Source organism: Sander lucioperca, chromosome 3, assembly GCF_008315115.2.
Source record: "Sander lucioperca isolate FBNREF2018 chromosome 3, SLUC_FBN_1.2, whole genome shotgun sequence".
Lineage (NCBI taxonomy): Eukaryota > Metazoa > Chordata > Actinopteri > Perciformes > Percidae > Sander > Sander lucioperca.
The window spans coordinates 33,989,301-34,010,042 of NC_050175.1; the positions used below are offsets into that span (position 1 = coordinate 33,989,301).

At 41.6% G+C, this 20,742-nt stretch overlaps 1 protein-coding gene across 2 annotated transcripts in view; it reads left to right on the forward strand.

Annotated features, from left to right (window-relative positions):
• adamts17 (ADAM metallopeptidase with thrombospondin type 1 motif, 17) overlaps positions 1–20,742 on the forward strand; it is a 121,653-nt gene that overhangs the window by 65,273 nt on the left and 35,638 nt on the right. For both annotated transcript variants that reach the window (XM_035999652.1, XM_031292690.2), the window contains exons 10-14: positions 5,116–5,266; positions 11,495–11,596; positions 11,969–12,114; positions 14,736–14,908; positions 16,769–16,896. In XM_035999652.1, coding sequence (XP_035855545.1) covers positions 5,116–5,266; positions 11,495–11,596; positions 11,969–12,114; positions 14,736–14,908; positions 16,769–16,896 — 700 coding nt within the window. The remainder of the gene's footprint in view (positions 1–5,115; positions 5,267–11,494; positions 11,597–11,968; positions 12,115–14,735; positions 14,909–16,768; positions 16,897–20,742) is intronic.

Genomic DNA, 20,742 nt, shown 5'->3' on the forward strand with positions numbered 1-20,742 from the left:
AGAGCTTGACATATGCTGATGGACTAGGTCAGCAACTGCTTTTTCCAGGATTTTACTTAGGGATGGAAGGTTGGAGATTGGCCAGTAGTTGTTTGCATCCTCTGGATCCGAACCTGGCTTCTTGAGGATAGTGGTGACTGAGGCAGTTTTAAAGTAGGTGGGTATTACGCCAGATTCCAAGGAGTAGTTGATGACATCCACCATGATGGGACACAGGACAGGCAGACATGCTTTGACCAGGGCTGTAGGCATTGGATCCAGGGAGCAGGTGGAAGCCTTTGCTTTTGTGATCAGCTTGGTCACTAGATGGTTGTTCAATTCAATTCAATTTTATTTATAGTATCAAATCACAACAAGAGTTATCTCAAGACACTTTACAGATAGAGTAGGTCTAGACCACACTCTGAGACCCAACAGTTACAGTAATTCCCCCAAGAGCAAGCATTTCGTGCGACAGTGGGGAGGAAAAACTTCCTTTTAGGGAGAAACCTTGGGTGGTGAGGAAAACTTCCTTTTAGGGAGAAACCACGGACAGACCCAGGCTCTTGGTAGGCGGTGTCTGATGGTGCCGGTTGGGGGTGTGATGAACATTGGCAATAATAGTCACAATAAAGATAATGGAACTATGACTAGAAATAGTAGTTGTAGTAGTTCATGGTGTAGCAGGGCATTACAGGGTGTAGCAGGACGTAGCAGGGCACTGCAGAGCGTAGCAGGGTGTAGCAGGGCATAGCAGGGCGCGGAGCAGGACCACGGCGACAGCTGCAACCATGATTTAGGTGCCATCCTAATTCAAGGAAAACTGCTGGGCGACAAAAAACATAAGGGCTCCGGGGAATAAGCTCCCCAGAGCTAGGTTAGTAAGCACTTCTGGGACATGGATGCACACAGATGGAAAGAGAGAGGGGAGAGTAGCTCAGTGTGTCAAAGGAAAGAAGTCCACCGGCAGTCTAAAACTATAACAGCATAATTAAGAGCTGGTGCAAGGCAAACCTGAGCCAGTTCTATAAGGGTTGGTAGATGGAACTGATGACTATGAAGAGAAGCAGAGAAGCGAAGGGGTGCAGTGTCTGCAGCGATACACCCTCCCCCGCCTGTCTAGGCGAACGCTGCAACTTCTCACTCCCTAACTATAAGCTTTATCAAAGAGGAGAGTTTTAAGTTTACTCTTAAATGTGTTGACGGTGTCTGCCTCCCGAAGACGGACCGGGAGCTGGTTCCACAGGGGAGGAGCCTGATAGCTGAAGGCTCTGGCTCCCATTCTACTTTTAGAGACTCTAGGAACCACAAGTAACTCTGCATTCTTGGAGCGCAGTGCTCTAGTGGGACAATAAGGTACTATGATCTTTTCAAGATATGATGGTGTTTGACCATTTAGAGCTTTGTAGGTCAGGAGAAGGATTTTAAATTTAATCCTGGATTTTACAGGAACCCAATGCAGAAACGCTAATACAGGAGAAATATGATCTCTTTTCTTAGTTTTTGTCAGAACACACGCTGCAGCATCCTGGATCAGCTGCAGAGTCGTAAGGGACTTAATTTGAGCAACCTGATAGTAAGGAATTACAGTAGTCCAGCCTGGAAGTAACAAATGCATGGACTAGTTTTTCACCATTGTTTTGAGACAGAATGTGCCTAATTTTGGCAATGTTACGAAGGTGAAAAAAGGCTGTTCTTGAGGTTTGTTTTAAGTGGGCGTTAAAGGATATATCCTGATCAAAAATAACTCAATAATAATCCAATAACTAGATTTCTGACAGTAGTGCTGGAGGCCAGGGCAGTACCATCCAGAGTAGCTATATCTTTGGATAATGAGGTTTGGAGGTGTTTAGGGCCCAGCACAATAACTTCAGTTTTGTCTGAGTTTAACATCAGAAAATTGTAGATCATCCATGATTTTATATCTTTTAATGCATGCTTGAAGTTTAACTAACTGACTGGTTTCGTCAGGCTTGATTGATAGGTATAATTGGGTGTCATCCGCATAACAAGTTAATTGAGTGTTTCCTAATAATATTACCTAGAGGAAGCATATATAAGGAGAATAGAATTGGTCCAAGCACTGAGCCTTGTGGAACGCCATGGCTAACTTTAGCGTGCCTGGAGGATTCATCGTTAACATTAACAAATTGAGATTGATCAGAGAAATAGGACTTAAACCAGCTTAGTGCGATTCCTTTAATGCCAACTAAATGTTCCAGTCTCTGTAACAGGATGGTATGGTCAATAGTGTTGAATGCAGCACTAAGATCTAGTAGGACAAGTACGGAGACAAGTCCTTTGTCTGAAACAGTTAGAAGGTCGTCAGTAATTTTCACCAGTGCCGTCTCTGTGCTATGATGCATACTAAATCCTGACTGAAATAAAAATAAACTATTCCTATGTAGAAAATCACATAACTGATTAGCGACTACCTTTTCAAGGATCTTGGAGAGAAAGGGGAGATTAGATATAGGTCTATAGTATAGTTGGCTAAGACCTCAGGATCGAGGGTGGGTTTTTTCAGAAGAGGTTTTATCACTGCTACTTTAAATGACTGCGGTACATAACCTGTTAATAAAGACATATTGATCATATCTACTGATGAAGTGTCAACCACAGGTTTAAAGATGAACCGTTAGAAGTTGAGGGCAAGAGGTGATGATTTATCTCTAATTATTACAATTTTATCATTAAAGAAAGTAAAGTCGTCACTACTCAGAGCTATAGGAATAGATGGCTCAATAGAGCTGTGACTCTCTGTCAGCCTGAAAAGAAACCTTGGGTTGTTCCTATTTTCTTCTATTAGTGATGAGTAATATCTGATGAGTAAAAGTCTGATCTGGCATTTCTGAGTGCCTTCCTATATGTTTTCAGACTGTCTTGCCAATCTAAACGAGATACTTCCAGTTTGGTGGAACGCCATTTACTTTCAAGTTTTTGCGAGGTTTGTTTTAATTTGCAAGTTTGGGAGTTATACCAAGGTGCTGGTTTCCTTTGCTTAATCATCTTCTTTTTGAGGGGAGCAACAGATTCTGAAGTCGTTCACAGCGAGGCCGTAGCACCGTCTACAAAATTATCAATTTGGTAGGGACTAAAGTTAACATAAGAGTCCTCTGTTATATTGAGGCACGTCATTGAGTTAAATGCTATTGGAATATCTTCCTTAAATTTTGCTATAGCACTGTCAGATAGGCATCTAGTGTAGAAGCTTTTATCTAATTTTGTATAGTCGAGTAGTAGGAATTCGAAAGTTATTAACGAATGGTCTGATAATAAAGGATTCTGCTGAAATACTATTAAATCTTCAATTTCGATGCCATATGCCAGCACAAGGTTAAGGGTGTGGTTAAAACAGTGAGTGGCCTTATGCACACTCTGACTAAAACCAATTGAATCTAGTAGTGAGTTGAAAGCAATACTAAGGCTATTGCTGTCAACGTCCACATGGATATTGTCCACAGGCGTGAAGAAGGAGAGGCAGCGCTGAGGCAGATGAGCAGGGGAGGGAGCAATGTCCTGTGGTTGATTGGAATAGACATGTCATAGTAGGAAAAGCATGTACATTCAAAACCATTAATGATGGCTGCATTCTACTTAGGAGAGGCCCTGGTATTGTGCATGCTGACTCACTGAAATAGCTTGATGGAATTGAGCCATCGTTAAGGTTATCAATTTCAGCTGTGCTTTTCCTACTATGACAAGTCAAAATGTCTGCTGTGAAAAAGGTGTGAAGTGGATGGGGGCACTCGCCAGTAGTTGCTGAAGGATAAGATCCACTTTGGTCTGGAAGAAATCCAGGAACTTGGTGCAACAATCAGGTTCAACCGGAGGTTAGTGGGTGTCAATGGGGCGTAGCAGGCGGTTAATAGTGGGAAACAGCATTGTGGGGTGTTTTTGCTGGTTGCCGATGAGGGTGGTGTAATAATTTGTCTTGGCTTTGGAAAGAGCTTCTTTGTAGGAGCTCACATGTTCTTTGTAGGCCTCCAGGTGGACAGTGAGGTCAGTTCTTTTATAAAGTCTGTAAAGTCTTTAGCTTCTGTATGGGACACACCGGGCAGAGCAGCAATTTTACCGCGGCGCTGTGAGATGACGTAGTATGACGTAGAAAAAAAGGTAAAGATAAGTATGAAAGACCAGAAATCCACGTAAAGAGGCAGGTTGGGGTGGTGGATGGGTCAAACAACACAGGTCTTTGACCCAGGAGACTGAGGTTCATGTCCCGTTCTTGTCCCATGTGTCACTGAAACATACATTTTGTAACCACACCCACGATCTTTTCCCCAACCCTAACTCTGTGGTTAAATGACACCAAATCGGTCCTGACCCAGAGCATCAAAAAGTGACGCCAAGGGTCCCGACCAAACACGTTGAAAAATAACAGTACCCAGAGTCCGCTGGATGGCCCTAATTTTCAGGCGGATGTCCCTTACCTTCGGCTTTCTTCAAATATCACTGTTGATGGGATTATATTGGAATGAGTTGAAAGCCGCCTGTGTCTGACAGAGATGCTAAAGGAGACTTTTTGTTTCAGTAACTAATGCAAAAGGCGACCAAGTGTTGGATTTTGATGCACTGGGAGTGAGAATGTGTTTGCATGCAGATTATATAAATAGGAACATCATTATATATGTAGCTGCATATCTAAACACCGTAGTTTATCAATAGAAATTGGCGCCACAGGCAGGTGTCAACCTAATGGTTCATCCCAGCTCATTTTGGACTGCATCTTAATCTGCAAACAGCATTTTTGGAGAAGAAGATATATAATAATCCTTATCAGCCCTGGGAAACTACAAAAATAGCAGATAGATATCACACATGCAAATGAGTCTTTGCTTTGGCTTAAACTGTACTGTATATCCCTTGATGTTGTCATCTTTAATGCTCATCTACATCTGCTTACAAAATAACAACTAACATTGTTCAAATCTTCCCCTCTGTAAATGTTTGAATGTGATCAGGGCATTCCTGCAAAAGAGAGGTTGCCTCTCAGTGAACTTTCCCTGAATAAATAAAGGTTAAAAAATGAAGTCTCTTGGATTCAAATTTGATAATGAAAAGAAAACTCTTGGAAATAAAACAGTTCACTGGTAAGCACGTTATGAATCGTTCTCTTGTGTGTCTTTCAAACAGGTCCAAAGCAAGTGGCTGCCTTCTGCACACCGACCCCAGAAGCCGTTACCAGGTCCGGCTTCCTCCCAAGCTGCCAGGCATGCACTACAGCGTGGATGAACAGTGCCAGATCCTGTTTGGATCCAATGCCACTTTCTGCAATGACATGGAGGTACAACACACTCCATTTGTCCTAATATTTTAAATCTCAAATGTTATGAGAATTTTCTCCGCTGAAAAATGCTCCCATAGGTTGTTTGTTCAAGCAGCAATTACGACTCATCTTTACTTTTCTTGTGGCGGCGCCCTCTACTGGCCGCAGTAATTATGACGGGAGCAAGTATAAGAGTAGGGATGCACCGAATCCAGGATTTGGGTTCGGATTCGGCTGAATATTGGGCTTTTTGACGGGGTTTGGTTTCTGCCGAACCATAGAATTTTTTCCACCGAACCGAATCCTACGCTTGCACTGCGCGCGCTACGCTGGTCGACGTAATGTAGGTGGACTGTTCAATGCAGTAGGCTGTGAGAAAGTGAAAATGGAACTTGCGAGCAGAAATAGCGCCGCCTGGCAGCACCCCCAGCCAAAAGAAGGCGACCCAAGCCGAGCCACACGCTCAACCTCCAATGCCGACCTGTCCCGCAGCGGCAAGGACCCCAAACAACACACAACATTGCCGCTGCCAAAACACCTACGCATGAAACATCCGAAAGAATACGAGCCACGCAGACAGCAGCCAAAACGCAGCAACCCCAGGTACGGAAAAGGAAGGACAGTCACAGCTAAAAACTTGTGTTAACCAGACAGTGCCTCTCCCGGGCTGTCAGCTGTTCTCTCTGCAAATGAGTGTCTCTACAGTCAGTGGGAGCGGAGCGACCGAACGGCCGGCTGCTGCTCGTTAGCTAATGTTAGCTTTCTAATTTCAACCACCCAACATGCCTTTATCATACACTGGTTAGCAAAAATTTGCCAAACAAAATTGGCACTCATCTGGCGATAGCGATGTGCTTTCCTACAATGTGAAAAGAGCGTGTGAATTCAACATTAAGTTGTTACATTTAACTATTTTAGAGGCTGTGGACGTTGTTTACTTCATTAATGTGTTTACTGTGTTAATGGACTGAGGATGGGAGTAGGATTCGGTATTCGGTTTCGGATTTGGCAGAATCTTAACCAGTGGATTTGGTATTCGGCCAAACCCCAAAAATCTGGATTCGGCGCATCCCTATATAAGAGCACCAAGTTCCTTATAAGGAAGCAGGTTGGGGTGGTGGAAGGGTCAAACAAACACCAGACTATCACCCCGGAGAAGTCACCTTCCAATTGAAATTAATGGCAAGTTTTTTTTACTTTACAAACGTCCCGTTCAGCATCACGTGCATAACCAGAAGTGAAGTAATGTCTGATTTTAACCCAAACCATCTTCTTTTTCTTTAAACTTATACTACCATACACTAGAACAGGGGTTTTCAAATTGGGTGAATGTGAGCCTCCCCTTAGAGTAGGTAAGGACAGCCGAGCCCCCCCTTCCCCAAAATCCTGTCCGCCTTCCCTAACCCACACATGCCGCTGCAGTAAATGCCATCTTTTGTGTGTTCCAGGCAATGATGAGTTTCAATAACAACTGATACGATTTTAATATTTTTTAATACTGTATTTGAAGACATTTTATTTCCACAACTTTTTTAAAAGTGCATTCATAAATGATTCTTTGCAACAGCAAATTATTTCCAACTTCATGCAGGCCTAATTGAGGCTACTTTTAAAATCACTGAACATCAGTAGGCCTATCCACATTCTTTAACGCCACATAAAACCTCAGATTTAAACAACAAACAAAATGCGGCATTCACGTCATTTGCGCAAAAAAAATTATATTTTGAGAATAAACATTACGATAAAAAGTAGAAAATTATATTTAAAAAAAAGATTGGAATATCAAAAAGTCTGAATTTTTTTTGACAAAAGTTGGAATTTTTTTGACGGACCAAATTACAACTAAAAGTTTTGTTTTTGCCAATGACAGACTCAGATTATTATTCTAAGTGTCTGACAACATTATGGAAAGGATCCCTACAGAGATAGACCTTTTTGTTAAAGAGTAAGATCCTTTTTGTTTAACATGAAACAGCCCTGAAATCACCATCACCAAACCCACTAGACTCCATGTAAATAATCGGTACTTTTGTCACACTTCATTCAAAGTGGACAGAAACAAACTTAAACTATCAAAAGCCGTCTTGGTTCGTCTTTCCACTGTTCCAACAATCACCACTCTGGTTTGGTTGAAATAAACCCTTAATTCACCCATTTACATGTGGAAATATGCTGGCTCCATACACGCTAAAAGTATCCATCCGCTGTTTCATGTTAAAGTAGATCACGCTTCCTTTCAAAAAACTCAACTGGCTTGTTCACTAAATGTGTGTGCTTAGTTTCAATGTGATGCTGAAGTTTGCATGGTCTCATGCTATCATTTGCTAGCACCTCCTTGCAGACCACACACTGCGACAGAGGTGCAGCCTCGGACCCCGACCAGGTGAAACCTAACTTTAAGTACTCTCGATCATATTTCCTACGTTTTTTGCTGGGTCCTGTCTCCTCCTTAATGCTGACTTCTGACTGGGGACAAGGAAACGATGCATTTTAAAGCTAATACACGCACACACAATTACCGATATCAATAGAGCTGCATACAGTTATTTTTTCTTCGCGTGTCGCGCCTCCCCTGTGGTTCTTTGGCGCCCCCCAGGGGATCACCTATTGAAAACCCCTGCACTAGAAGACTTTGAACAGACTTTAAAAAAAAGACTGAAGTCTGACACCATCTCATATCTAAAGACAATCATCTCACATCTAACGTTAAAGTCATAATATGTAAATACTGGGGATCTTGCAGGGTCACAAATTGCACAACTACAACTAGATTCGTTTTGAAAAATGCAACCTTCACGTTTAAAATTGGACCAACGTTCTCTGGTTTAGATATGAGGATGGAAATTGTCCTGCAGCCCATATCATCGTATGGTTTGGAGGAGTTGTATGTTTTTCAGTTTTCATAACATGTTTGTTGTATATCTAACCCACAGTTAAGACATGAGATCCATTGATATTTAAAATGGAAGTAGAGTTACTCCAAAATAGGACAGGGGCAAAAAAATTATTAATAAATGAACACAAAAAACAAAGCATTCTGAAATATGTATCTATTTACCTTCACTGGAAAAACTAAAGATGAATCCTAAAAAGATCTTTAAGAACATTTAATAGATTTAATAAGAATCACGCAACACTTCAGAAAATATAAGGCTCTCTAAGTACCATTATTATGGCCCATGTTAAAAAGGAGTAGCATAGGCTTACCCTATTCAACTATGGAGGAGGCAGGTTTATTACTAGTAACATTATTTATTGTCGACAGCCACACTGTAACTTTACTTCCTCCGTCCCGCTCCAACGAAAGCCAAATTTGAGGTGACATGGGTCATATCTCCTTACTGTTTGCTAGCAGGTGCTGTAGAGACTTCACTAGCATTCACTGTCATCCACTATAGTTTCACCAGGGCTGCTCAAAATATTCTCCTCCTCATCCACACTTGTCTTTGTAATAGTTCCTGTTTGGAGCCACGATTGCAGTGTTTTTGAACCATTCATTTTACCTCTGCTTACTATCTTCCCATCACAGCTCATAACTAATTACAGATGTATGCACTCTGTCCATGAATATAACTATGTAGCTGATATCTAAACAAAATATATTACAGTTAAACAAACTGATCATAGTGTAAGTATTAGTATTGGGAATGTTGTAGTATTTCTATGGTATTAAGTTTTTAAATTAATTTATTTAATTTTTTATATCAGAGATTCCATCTGCGTACCACTAGAGAGAGCTCTCGTACCACCGGTGGTACTAGTTCCACAGTCTTAGAACCAGTGATCTATTTCCATAATCGAATGTAAGTATAACTAGTATATAACTAGTTATATACTAGTTATACTAGTAGTATAACTTCTGATAATACACTGAACAAAATTATAAACGCAACACTTTTGTTTTTGCCCCCATTTTTCACGAGTTGAACTCATAGATCTAAGAATTTTTCTATGTACACAAAAGGCTTATTTCTCTCAAATATTGTTCACAAATCTGTCTAAATCTGTGTTAGTAAGCACTTCTCCTTTGCTGAGATAATCCATCCACCTCACAGATGTGGCATATCAAGATGCTGATTAGACAGCATGATTATTGCACAGGTATGCCTTAGGCTGGCCACAATAAAAGGCCACTCTAAAATGTGCAGTTTTATCACACAGCACAATGCCACAGATGTCGCAAGTTTTGAGGGAGCGTGCAATTGGCATGCTTACTGCAGGAATGTCCACCAGAGCTGTTGCCCGTGAATTGAATGTTCATTCCTCTACCATAAGCCGTCTCCAACGGCATTTCAGAGAATTTGGCAGTACATCCAACTGGCCTCACAACCGCAGACCACGTGTAACCACACCAGCCCAGGACCTCCACATCTAGCATCTAAATCTCAAAGATCGTCTGAGACCAGCCACCCGGACAGCTGCAACAATCGGTTTGCATAACCAAAGAATTTCTGCACAAACTGTCAGAAACCGTCTCAGGGAAGCTCATCTGCATGCTCGTCGTCCTCATTGGGGTCTCGGTAACCGACTTGAGTGGGCAAATGCTCACATTCGATGGTGTCTGGCACTTTGGAGAGGTGTTCTCTTCACAGATGAATCCCGGTTTTCACTGTACAGGGCAGATGGCAGACAGTGTGTATGGCATCATGAGGGTGAGCGGTTTGCTGATGTCAACATTGTGGATCGAGTGGCCCATGGTGGCAGTGGGGTTATGGTATGGGCAGGCGTAGGTTATGGACAACAAACACAGGTGCATTTTATTGATGGCATTTTGAATGCACAGAGATACCATGACGAGATCCTGAGGCCCATTGTTGTGCCATTCATCCACGACCATCACCTCATGTTGCAGCATGATAATGCACAGCCGCATGTTGCAAGGATCTGTACACAATTCCTGGAAGCTGAAAACATCCCAGTTGTTGCATGGCCAGCATACTCACCGGACATGTCCCCCATTGAGCATGTTTGGAATGCACTGGATCCGCGTATACGACAGCGTGTTCCAGGTCCTGCCAATATCCAGCAACTTCGCACAGCCATTGAAGAGGAGTGGACCAACATTCCAAAGGCCACAATCAACAACCTGATCAACTCTATGCGAAGGAGATGTGTTACACTGTGTGAGGCAAATGGTGGTCACACCAGATACTGACTGGTTTTCGGACGACAGAAAGAAGAAACAAAGTCAAACTATCAAAAGCCATATTGGTTCATCTCTCCACCAATCATCACTCTGGTTTGGTTGAAGTAAACCCTTTTTTCACTCATCTACATGTGGACAATATGCTGTCTCTATACACGCTAAAAGTACTGATTATTTAAATGGAGTCTGGTGGGTGTGACAATAGCTATTTCTGAGCTGTTTCATGTTAAACAAAAAGGTATATCTCTGTAGTGATTATATCCATGATGCTGTCAGACACTTGGAATAACAATCTGAGCCTGTCAGTGGTAAAAACAGCACTTTTAGTGGATGAAATTGACAATGCATTTACCCTATAGGATTACATTTATGGTAGTCTATATTGACATTGGTTCATTTACGGTGCCGCCGGAGGTTCTGCTGGATGTCCCTCATTTTCAGCCTCATCTTCGGCTTTTTTGTGTGTTGGCATTCTCTGAGCTAGAACCGACAATTAAATTATGTTTATCTTATTTATTTTTTTTGTAAAATTCTCATCACACACTCGACAGCCATTTTAATTCCAGAGTTCGCCTCCCTACATGCACGTTCCAACAAAACAATTTCCTGCCCGAGGCTATTTTGCAGAGACACCGTTGCTCCGTCTGGCGCTTGGCGCCGCCCAAGATGATTGTGATTAGTTTAAAGAAATGCCAATAAACCAGAGCACGTTTTTCTCCCATCCCGGAATGCTGTGTGGACTAGCCAGACCCTCCTTTGCATTGCTGTGGAGGAAGGTCTGGCAATGCGAGACTAATATTTACAGTTACAGCTTTCTCGCACCAATTTCAAAGATTCCTGATCACATTAGTCACTTAGACACCAATGCTTTGAAAAATTTACATCCAGGTTGAAAAAAAAAACGAAATTACCTTTTAACTCATTGAAAACCATAATACATAATGAATTTGTAAATGAGGAAAACTGAGAGCAGCACAGTGGTCTGCTGTACTGATGGAATTTGACAATACATTAATCTGATGCTGAATTGAATCATGTGAATACTTGTGTATTCACGTGTGTGTGTGTGTGTGTGTGTGTGTGTGTGTGTTTGTCAGCACTTGATGTGCGCTGGCCTGTGGTGTTTAGTAGAGGGAGATGCATCCTGCAAGACCAAACTGGATTCTCCTCTGGATGGAACCGAGTGTGGAGCAGACAAGGTAGCACTGTCTCCCTCACACACTGCTTCCATGCACTCACATCTTCATCTCTCTCGCTGCTCATAGAAGCTGATGCGTGTATAGCAAGTGAACTAACAAAAAAAAACATAACGATACACACAGCTCACGTTTCGGTTTTAAGTCCACGATACGATTTTCTCAGGATGTATTTAACATAATGATCTGCAGACAAATAAAAAAAAATCCTTTATTTATATAAGCTATGCAAAACAACAGGTGTGTTATAACTTTTTTTAATGCATAAATGGAAGAAAATGACAGATTACATTTCACTGAAATTGTATTTATATTATTATTTGTGTGTGTGTGTGTGTGTGTGTGTGTGTGTGTGTGTGTGTGTGCGTGCGTCAGTGGTGCAGGGCAGGCGAGTGTGTCAGTAAGACTCCCATCCCTCAGCATGTGGATGGGGATTGGAGTCCATGGAGCCAGTGGAGCATGTGCAGCAGGACCTGCGGTACTGGAGTCCAGTTCAGACAGAGGAAATGTGACAACCCTCCGTATGTCACCCATCTGACTGTATTTGTTTGTCTTCACTTTTCCCACATTGCAATAAAAATGCTACAACATTTCCCTTTTCAATGCATAAAACATGCATGTTGCTTACGGGCCTGGTCCAATCAGGGGCCCGCATCACTGGAAGACATTGATTGACAGCCGGGGCCCCCTATCGCATTTTCATTACTCACACAATCCCAGCAGTCCCACATGCAGCCACTGACCAAGCGGGAGTGAGAACGGGTAAAATTAATTTCCTTGTTTCTGTTATGAAGACGAGACGTGTGTGTGACTCGAACATCTCACATTTACCAACAAAACTTACAGCGAAAGACAAAACATTTCAGACCGTCCTGCCAACATGTATACATTTTAACATTAATGTACGCTGTAACGATTTTTCACTCTAAAGTCGCTGAAAGCTGCTGCTGTTTCAATCCTGTCGGCTCTCTGCAGCGGGCGGGGCTGCTGCTCCGTTTCCCCCGCGACTGACACGCACACACACAAACACACACAATCACACACGGTAGATGCAGGAAAAAACGCAGATGAGATGTACAGGATGACCTAAACTGAGGACAGCTATGCTTGTTATTGTAAGTGCAATGATAAGTTAAAGGTCCAATATGTAATACTGACAGCTAGTGTTTAAAATAGTTACTGCAGTACAAATTCAAAATACTGGAGAGAGTCGTCTCCCCGCCCCCTCCTGCCCAGACTCGAAGTTCACGTTGGTTGCCAGGCTGAGACAGCAATGTCAATGTTAGACAGCGGAGTAGCTAACGTTAGATGCTGGCTATATTGACAGTCATAAAAGCCTGTGCTCACGCGGAGCTCTGTACTCAACTGACAGGCACACTTTTTCAGCTTAACATTACAGTAGGAACCGCTAAAAACCCAACAACCTCGCTGTCCTCTCCACACGTCAGGATAGGAACTGCTAAAAATACCACTAACTTGCCGTCCTATTCCACCTGACTGAACACACTTCATTGGCTTAGAATTGCGCCAACAATCGCTAAACACACTGCAAACTCACGGTCCTCTCTTTCCGATTCACAGCCTCCCTCTCTTAGCTTAAAATAACTCACCATTGTATACGTTGTAAACAGCTGTTTACTCCAGTAACATTAGCAGTTAGCAGGATTAGCATGGCGTCGTTAGCCAGGACCAGTCTGGATCACTTTACTGGCTGTGTCTCAATTGTTTTTGCGAGTAACCACCTTGGGTACTCGAGCTGTATAATTCAATGTGAGTACATAAATGTTTAAATTACATAAAATGCCCGTCCCTTGTAGCTGTGATAAATTAGCCCGAAGCTAATGCTTACCTGTTCAGGAGTAAATTAGCTAGCCAACTCAGCGTCCTTTTGGGCTCTAAGCTGTCTCCATCTTTCAAATAGATCTCCAATATTTACCTGGGGTTTGTTACATCTCTGGTCACGCAACTGTTAGAAACACGGCGTTTTTTTAAGTCATGTAGAATCTATCTCCGTTGATCCCGTTCGCTTGTGTGCTGCTTTCATGGCTGTACTAACGTTACAGCAACAGCGCGCTGGGTTTACGTTTTTACAGGTATATCTGGCAACCCGGCCTGGCTGTCAAACCGTTGATAACAACACACAGGCCAAAACATAAACATAAATTCCGTCACGGAACGTAAATTTCAAAAAGAAAAAATACTGACATTAGCATTGTTTTCAGAAAAGATAGTATTTCAGCTTAACATATTTCCTTAATATCTGATGAGGCATTGGTGTCATTTTTGGATTTATTACAGTAAATATATTACATATTGGTCCTTTAAAGTCCAATAACTACTTTATTAAACCGTATGAATGTGTGTCCCAGCCCAGGATAGGAAATTAACTAACAATGTAAAGATCAACAAGCCACTGACAATGACAGATATGTTCATATTTGATTCATTCAATAAATTATTATTTTGTGTCTTAAATCCACCAGACGTTTTCATATTAAACCAACATTTGCAGCATCCTGAGCCTTTTTGGTAAGGTTCCTAGAAAATCTCAGCCCAGAGTAATTAATTAATAGTAATAATTATTATTCTCCCCAAAAAAAGACTCCTGATTTTGTCAGTCATCTCTTATAAGCAATGGCGTAACGAGCCAACACCGGGCCCCTATGCAGGATTATCAAGGCGGGCCCCCCTACTACAGCACATGATGAGGGCGCAATATCCACGAGTAGGCTACCATGAATAGGACAGGATAGGATCATAGAGACACAGAAAATCCTGTTTTTCACCTTTATGAGGCAAAAAAAAAAAAAAAAGTTAACTTCATGCCCTGATCGCACACATACAATAAGTGAAAAAACAGGGTAGCTTCTCTACTAAAATTAAACCCACCGTAGAATCATGATACGCATGCAACTTTAACTTCTACATTTGTTTTTCTGTACATTTAAGTGTGCATTTGATGAATCTCAGATTGGACAGAGAATCCACAGTCAGTGTCTGTACAGAGTAGAGTAGGGTGTTTAAACATCACCTGCTGTTTGATGTACACATGGAGCTTAAAATATCTTTTTGCTTTTTCTAGTATGATATATATAAAGATACGAGTATTGTACTATGAGTAAACCCGTGTGTGTGCGTGCAGGCCTGGACCGGGTGGGCGACACTGTCAGAAATCCAGTGTGGAGCACAAGCCCTGTGAGCGTCCTCCCTGTCCCAAGGGAGCGCCCAGCTTCAGAGACCTGCAGTGTCTGTCTTACAACCGACACGCAAGCAGCAAGAAGAAGGGCAGCATGCTGACTGCTATTATTAATGATGGTGAGACACACACACACACACACACACACACTAGGGATAGAGAGCCGTTTTTTTGGCAGTTTGCAGATTATCTGTATCAGCGTTTTATTTGCCTGATAACCGATAAAGTTAATGAATTAAAAAGTCTTCTACTTTGGCACAGCTACAGCTCTGTGTCTGTCCCTCTGATTCGGTTTCACTCACCACTGAGTCTGACTTAATGTCCCGCCCACAACTCTATCTGACTCTCTTTTACTGGGTATTATGTTGAAAGTTTCTAATTTATTAAATAATTGCTTAAGGCATTTAAACAAAGTTTTGTGTTGGAGTTTGTAACATTCCAAAAACACACACACACACACACACACACACACACACACACACACACACACACACACACACACACACACACACACACAAATACTTGCTTAGTCATACTTTGGGGACATATTTAAAAACTAAAAAAAAAACTTCTGAGTGCTTTAGAAGTAAGATATCATCAACACATTCCTTACACCCACATCATGAAAATCACTTGATATTTCAGATGAAACCATCTTTTATACAGTGCTGTGGTACTCAAGTCCGGTCTCGTCTCGGACTCGTTGGTATTTGCACTCAGATTGCCTCGGACTTGGCCACTGGTCTTGCCATTTTTTCTAAAACCTAATAACCATTCGACGCGCACTTGTTCAGAAAACAAGTTTTGATTTGATTCTAAATCTATCTAGAACAGGTATTTACATTGGTCACCTGGTATATGCCTGGCTGTTTCATATACCTCTGCACAGCGCGCACACGCGGAGACATCAATCATTTTGATTAAAGCCACAAACACAATGTTGGTGAGCACTTTGCGAGCTAGAGAGTAAATGAAGAGAGGGAGCGCCAAACAAAGCAGTGAATCAGAGGAATGCATTTTTATTTTCTCATTGTCTCGCAGCAGTTATGTTCTAAAGCACAAACAAACGAACACACCTCCGCGGGAAGGTGCAAGCATTGTCGGTTTATGAGTGAATGCACAGCTTCATGTCAGTTAAACTTGTTAATCATTATGAGACGCTAGGGCAAAGCAGCGGTTGGGAATGAGAAGGGAACACCACCTGTGCGCTGTTATTGGCTGGGGGTTACACACCAAATGTAAGTAAAGGCTCTTTACTTACACCCAGAAGCGTCCCACACACAGGAAAAGAAAAAGAAAAGAGAAAATCCAGGCAGATTTCTTTTTATTTGTTTAAAATTCGGCAGAAAATTCAGAATTCTGCACCCGCAGATTCCGTGTGCCCCTGTTCATTAGTGTAATTTTGCTGTTGACTGTGATGATGATTTCATTTGTTTTTAAAGTATTTCTGAATGGAAACACATGTTTTTTGTCGTACTATTACACTAGTAGTTGGAGCTGCACAATATATAGTTTTTTTTATCGTCATCGCAATATCAACTGGCGCAATATACACATCGCGAAAGGCTGCAACATATCAGTATAGACACAAAACAGATTTTTTGTTTTAGTTGAAAGAAAATATCAGTAGAAAACTGCACACCTTAATGTAATGTCTGTAACCTGTAATGTCAATCTTTTTTATTCTTATTTAATTCAGTGTTCAATTTGTTCAATAAAAGAATGTTACAAATTAGTTCTTTTCATTTGTTTTAAATTCAGCAAGCACTGTGTTGTATGTTAGCAGAATACTGAAAGCAGCAGAACTGAGTACACTTTAATATCTGTTTATCGCAAGTAATATCGTTATCGCGAAATTCTACGTTATCGCATATTTTCCTCATATCGTGCAGCCCTACTAGAAGTTACACTAATAACATGATTTTGTGTGTGTGTGTGTGTGTGTGTGTGTGTGTGTGTGTGCGTGTGTGTGTGTGCAGAGAAGCCGTGCGTGTTGTTCTGCAGCCCAGTGGGTCGAGATGTCCCAGTCCTGATGGCTGACAGAGTGATGGACGGGACGCCCTGCGGACCATACGAAGCCGACCTGTGTGTGAACGGAAGGTGTCAGGTACAAACACATACTGGGGAATACTTCTTCCAAATCATGTCATTGAATGGTACACATCAAATACCATTACACTTTCTATGGCCTGGTGCGGCGGTGGGAGTGTCAATGAAACGGCCCATTTGTGTGACGTCATGTTGTGTTCTTAAACCCCCCTCCCACGTAGTACAAGTAGACTTTATATATGATCGTTTATAGATCTTGACATCTCCAACCGCAGTTAAAGGCAGCTTTAGTTCACAGGAGAGAGAGAGAGAGAGAAAGAAAAGAGACAAGCGAAACATAGTGAGTGCTTTGTTGTTGCAGGAAACATTCAGCTATTACACAAACTACTGGGCAGTTCAGTGCTTGTGTTTGATTTTCACCCTCATAATGTTTTTCTTTCTTGTGGCAGCGATAGAGGCAGTGATGTTTCCCGTTTCCTGTACGGGACTCTCACACCACCTTAAAACACACTGACACAGTCTGATCCCTCGTTACATGATTGGCCACCGCAGCGTGACGTGGGGTTGCGTTTCTCCAAAAGTTGAGTCGATCTCAACTTTATTTTACGTGTCCCCCCCTGTGGCAAACCCCCGCCGCAGCCTAAACGCACCACCCCCATTCAAAATGAATGGAAAGACCTGCATTTTTGCCGGACTGTCGGACGTCCGACACAGGCAGTCTAAACGCGGCCTTAGACTTACTCTTAGGTTCATTCAACCATCATCCTCCAGCAAAAGACTGAGTTGACGATCGATTTTAAAAAATTAAAACCGGTTTGATATCTAGCCAAACACCAGGCCGGACCAGTATGCGACTGTGGGAAAAGGATGGCTCGCTAGCGCACTAACGTTAGCTACGTTAGCTAACATCGGCAGTCAGAAACAAACATCTATGATCCAATGTCTTTTTGATAATCTACACGTTTTCTTGCAGTGGCCTTTCTAAAATAAGCCGTGGTAAAAGTTACTATAATCTGTCCAAGGACTTGATAAGCAGACAGCATTAGCTAGCTAGTTGATAAGTTGTCTACTTCCACTTTATAAACAGCTAACGTTACGTCCCTGTCAGAGCTGTCGGCTACTTTAGCGATGTTTAACGTTAACTACATAATGTTAGCAATATAGAGTATATTGTGTAGAATCCAGGACTGGCAGAGTAGAAGGAAGTGTCAGGGAGCAGAGTAAAAGTATTTAAATAAAATGAGCTGGTTTACCCATGGAGATGGGAGATACGGTTAGCTTGACCTCAGTCGTTGGTGCATTGGTGGTCAGTTCAGTGTCAGTGGTCAGCATAACGTTAACGTTAGTCCACTAGTGCGGCACATATAAATTGCACAAATCCACAATATTCTCCTCTCTGGGTTTTCATTCTGAGATGTGATTTTGTAGAAACACAACCCAGACTTGTCTCTCTTCGGTTTGTGCATCCAATTGAACAACTATCTGATATTTTGGCTACAGTGTGGTAAAAGCTGTGCTGACTCGTTCACAGACAGTTGAGGGCAGCTTCTTTTTGCCCTCCAGGTGGGCATTCTCATAGTGCTGTGACGTCACGTGCAAACTATGAAAAGGCACCTCTTTGTTTCTTGTAAGCTTTTTCAGCATGCCACTCTTATCTGTTTCTCAATAAGAGATGATTGTTGGATGAGAAGCAGCCTCTCTCTCAGCAGCAGGGCATATATATCTCTGCCATGTCCCTTCCCTTCTGCACTGATCAAGAAACACTTTGCCCTCATGCATAAAAACTACATGTTTCTGTTTAATTGACAATGAACTCTAGCTCTATTTTGAACCCTAACCAACCCAAATCAAATCTTGAAAATCAAATCTTGAAAAATATCCCCTAATATACCCTTTTAAAGTACATTTGGATGAGCTAAAAAAATGTGATTATTTTTCGCAATTAATCGCGATTAAATATATTTTCGATTGACAGCCCCGATATTTTGTCATTAAGTTCGGAGGACTTGTTGTGATCGTGATAATTCTCCCACTCTTGGATCATTACTGTGTGGAGTTCAAGCTTTGTGGTGGAGTACAAGGTGCCACTCTCATCTGTTTCTCAATAAGAGATGAGTGTTGGACGAGAAGCAGCCTCTCTCTAAGCAGCACGGCATATATATCTCTGCCATGTCCCTTCCCTTCTGCACTGATCAAGAAACACTTTGCCCTCATGCATAAAAACTACATGTTTCTGTTTAATTGACAATGAACTCTAGCTCTACAGTTGAAACCAGATATTTACATACACTTAAAAAAAAACACAAAAACTTTTATTTCTTTACTGTCATACATTAAATTGGGCCAAATGTTTTGGGTATCCTTCCACAAGCTTTCTACAATAGTTGCCGGAATTTTGGCCCACTCCTCTTGACAGAACTGGTGTAACTGGGTCAGGTTTGTAGACCTTCTTGCTCACACTCGCCTTTTCAGTGCCGCCCACAAATTTTCTATGGGATTGAGATCAGGGCTTTGTGATGGCCACTCCAATACCTTGACTTTGTTGTCCTTAAGCCACTTTGTAACTAATTTGGAGGTATGCTTGGGGTCGTTGTCCATTTGGAAGACCCATTTGCGCCCAAGCTTTAACTTCCTGGCTGATGTCTTCAGATGTTGCTTCAATATATCCACAAAATTTTCTTTTCTCATGATGCCATCTATTTTGTGAAGTGCAGCAGTCCCTTCTGCAGCAAAGCAGCTCCACAACATTATACTACCACCCCCATACTTCACAGTTGGGATGGTGTTCTGAGGCTTCAAAGCTTCGCCCTTTTTCCTCCAAATATACCGTTTTGTCATTATGGCCGAACAGTTCAATTTTTGTTTCGTCAGACCACAGGACATGTCTCCGGAAATTAAGATTTTTGTCCCCATGTGCAGTTGCAAACTGTAGTCTGGCTTTTTTATGGTGGTTATGAAGTAATGGCTTTCTTCTCCCAGAGTAACCTTTTAGCTCATGGTGGTACAGGACTCGTTTTACTGTGGATAATGACACTGTCTTACCAGTTTCAGCTAGCATCTTCACAAGGTCTTTTCCTGTTGTCCTGTGATTGATTCACACATTTCGCACCAAAAAACGTTCCTCTCTGGGACTCAGAATCTGTCTCCTTCCTGAGCGGTATGATGGTTGTACATTCCCATGTTTTTTATACTTGCGTATTATTGTCTGAACGGATGAACGTGGGACCTTCAGGCATCTGGAAATTGCACCTACGATGATGAGCCACACTTGTGGAGGTCCACAATTCTTTTCCTGATGTCTTGGTTGATTTCTCTTGATTTTCCCATGATGTCAAAGAAAGTGGCTCTGTGTTTGAGGTGTGCCTTTATATGCATCCACAGGTGTGCCACCAATTAACTCAAATGGAATCAATTAACCTATCAGAAGCTTGTTAAGCTCAGAATGGAATCATCTGGAGTTTTCTTTTTGTTTAAAGACACAATAAACTTAGTGTATGTATACTTCTGACTTTGATGAAAGTGATAAAAAAAATACATAAAAATTCTCCCTCACTCGATTCTGACATTTAACAAATGCAAAAAATATGTTAATATGTATTGATCTAAAACAGAGAAAGTTTACTCTGATTTAATGTATGACAGTAAAGAAATAAAAGTTTTTGTGTTTTTTTTCTGAAGTGTATGTAAATATCTAGTTTCAACTGTATTTTGAACCCTAACCAACCCAAATCAAATCTTGAAAAATATCCCCTAATATACCATTTTAAAGTACATTTGGATGAGATAAAAAAATGTGATTATTTTTGCAATTAATCGCGATTAAATATATTTTCATCGATTGACATCCTCAATATTTTGTCATTAAGTTCGGAGGACTTGTTGTGACCGTGATAATTCTCCCACT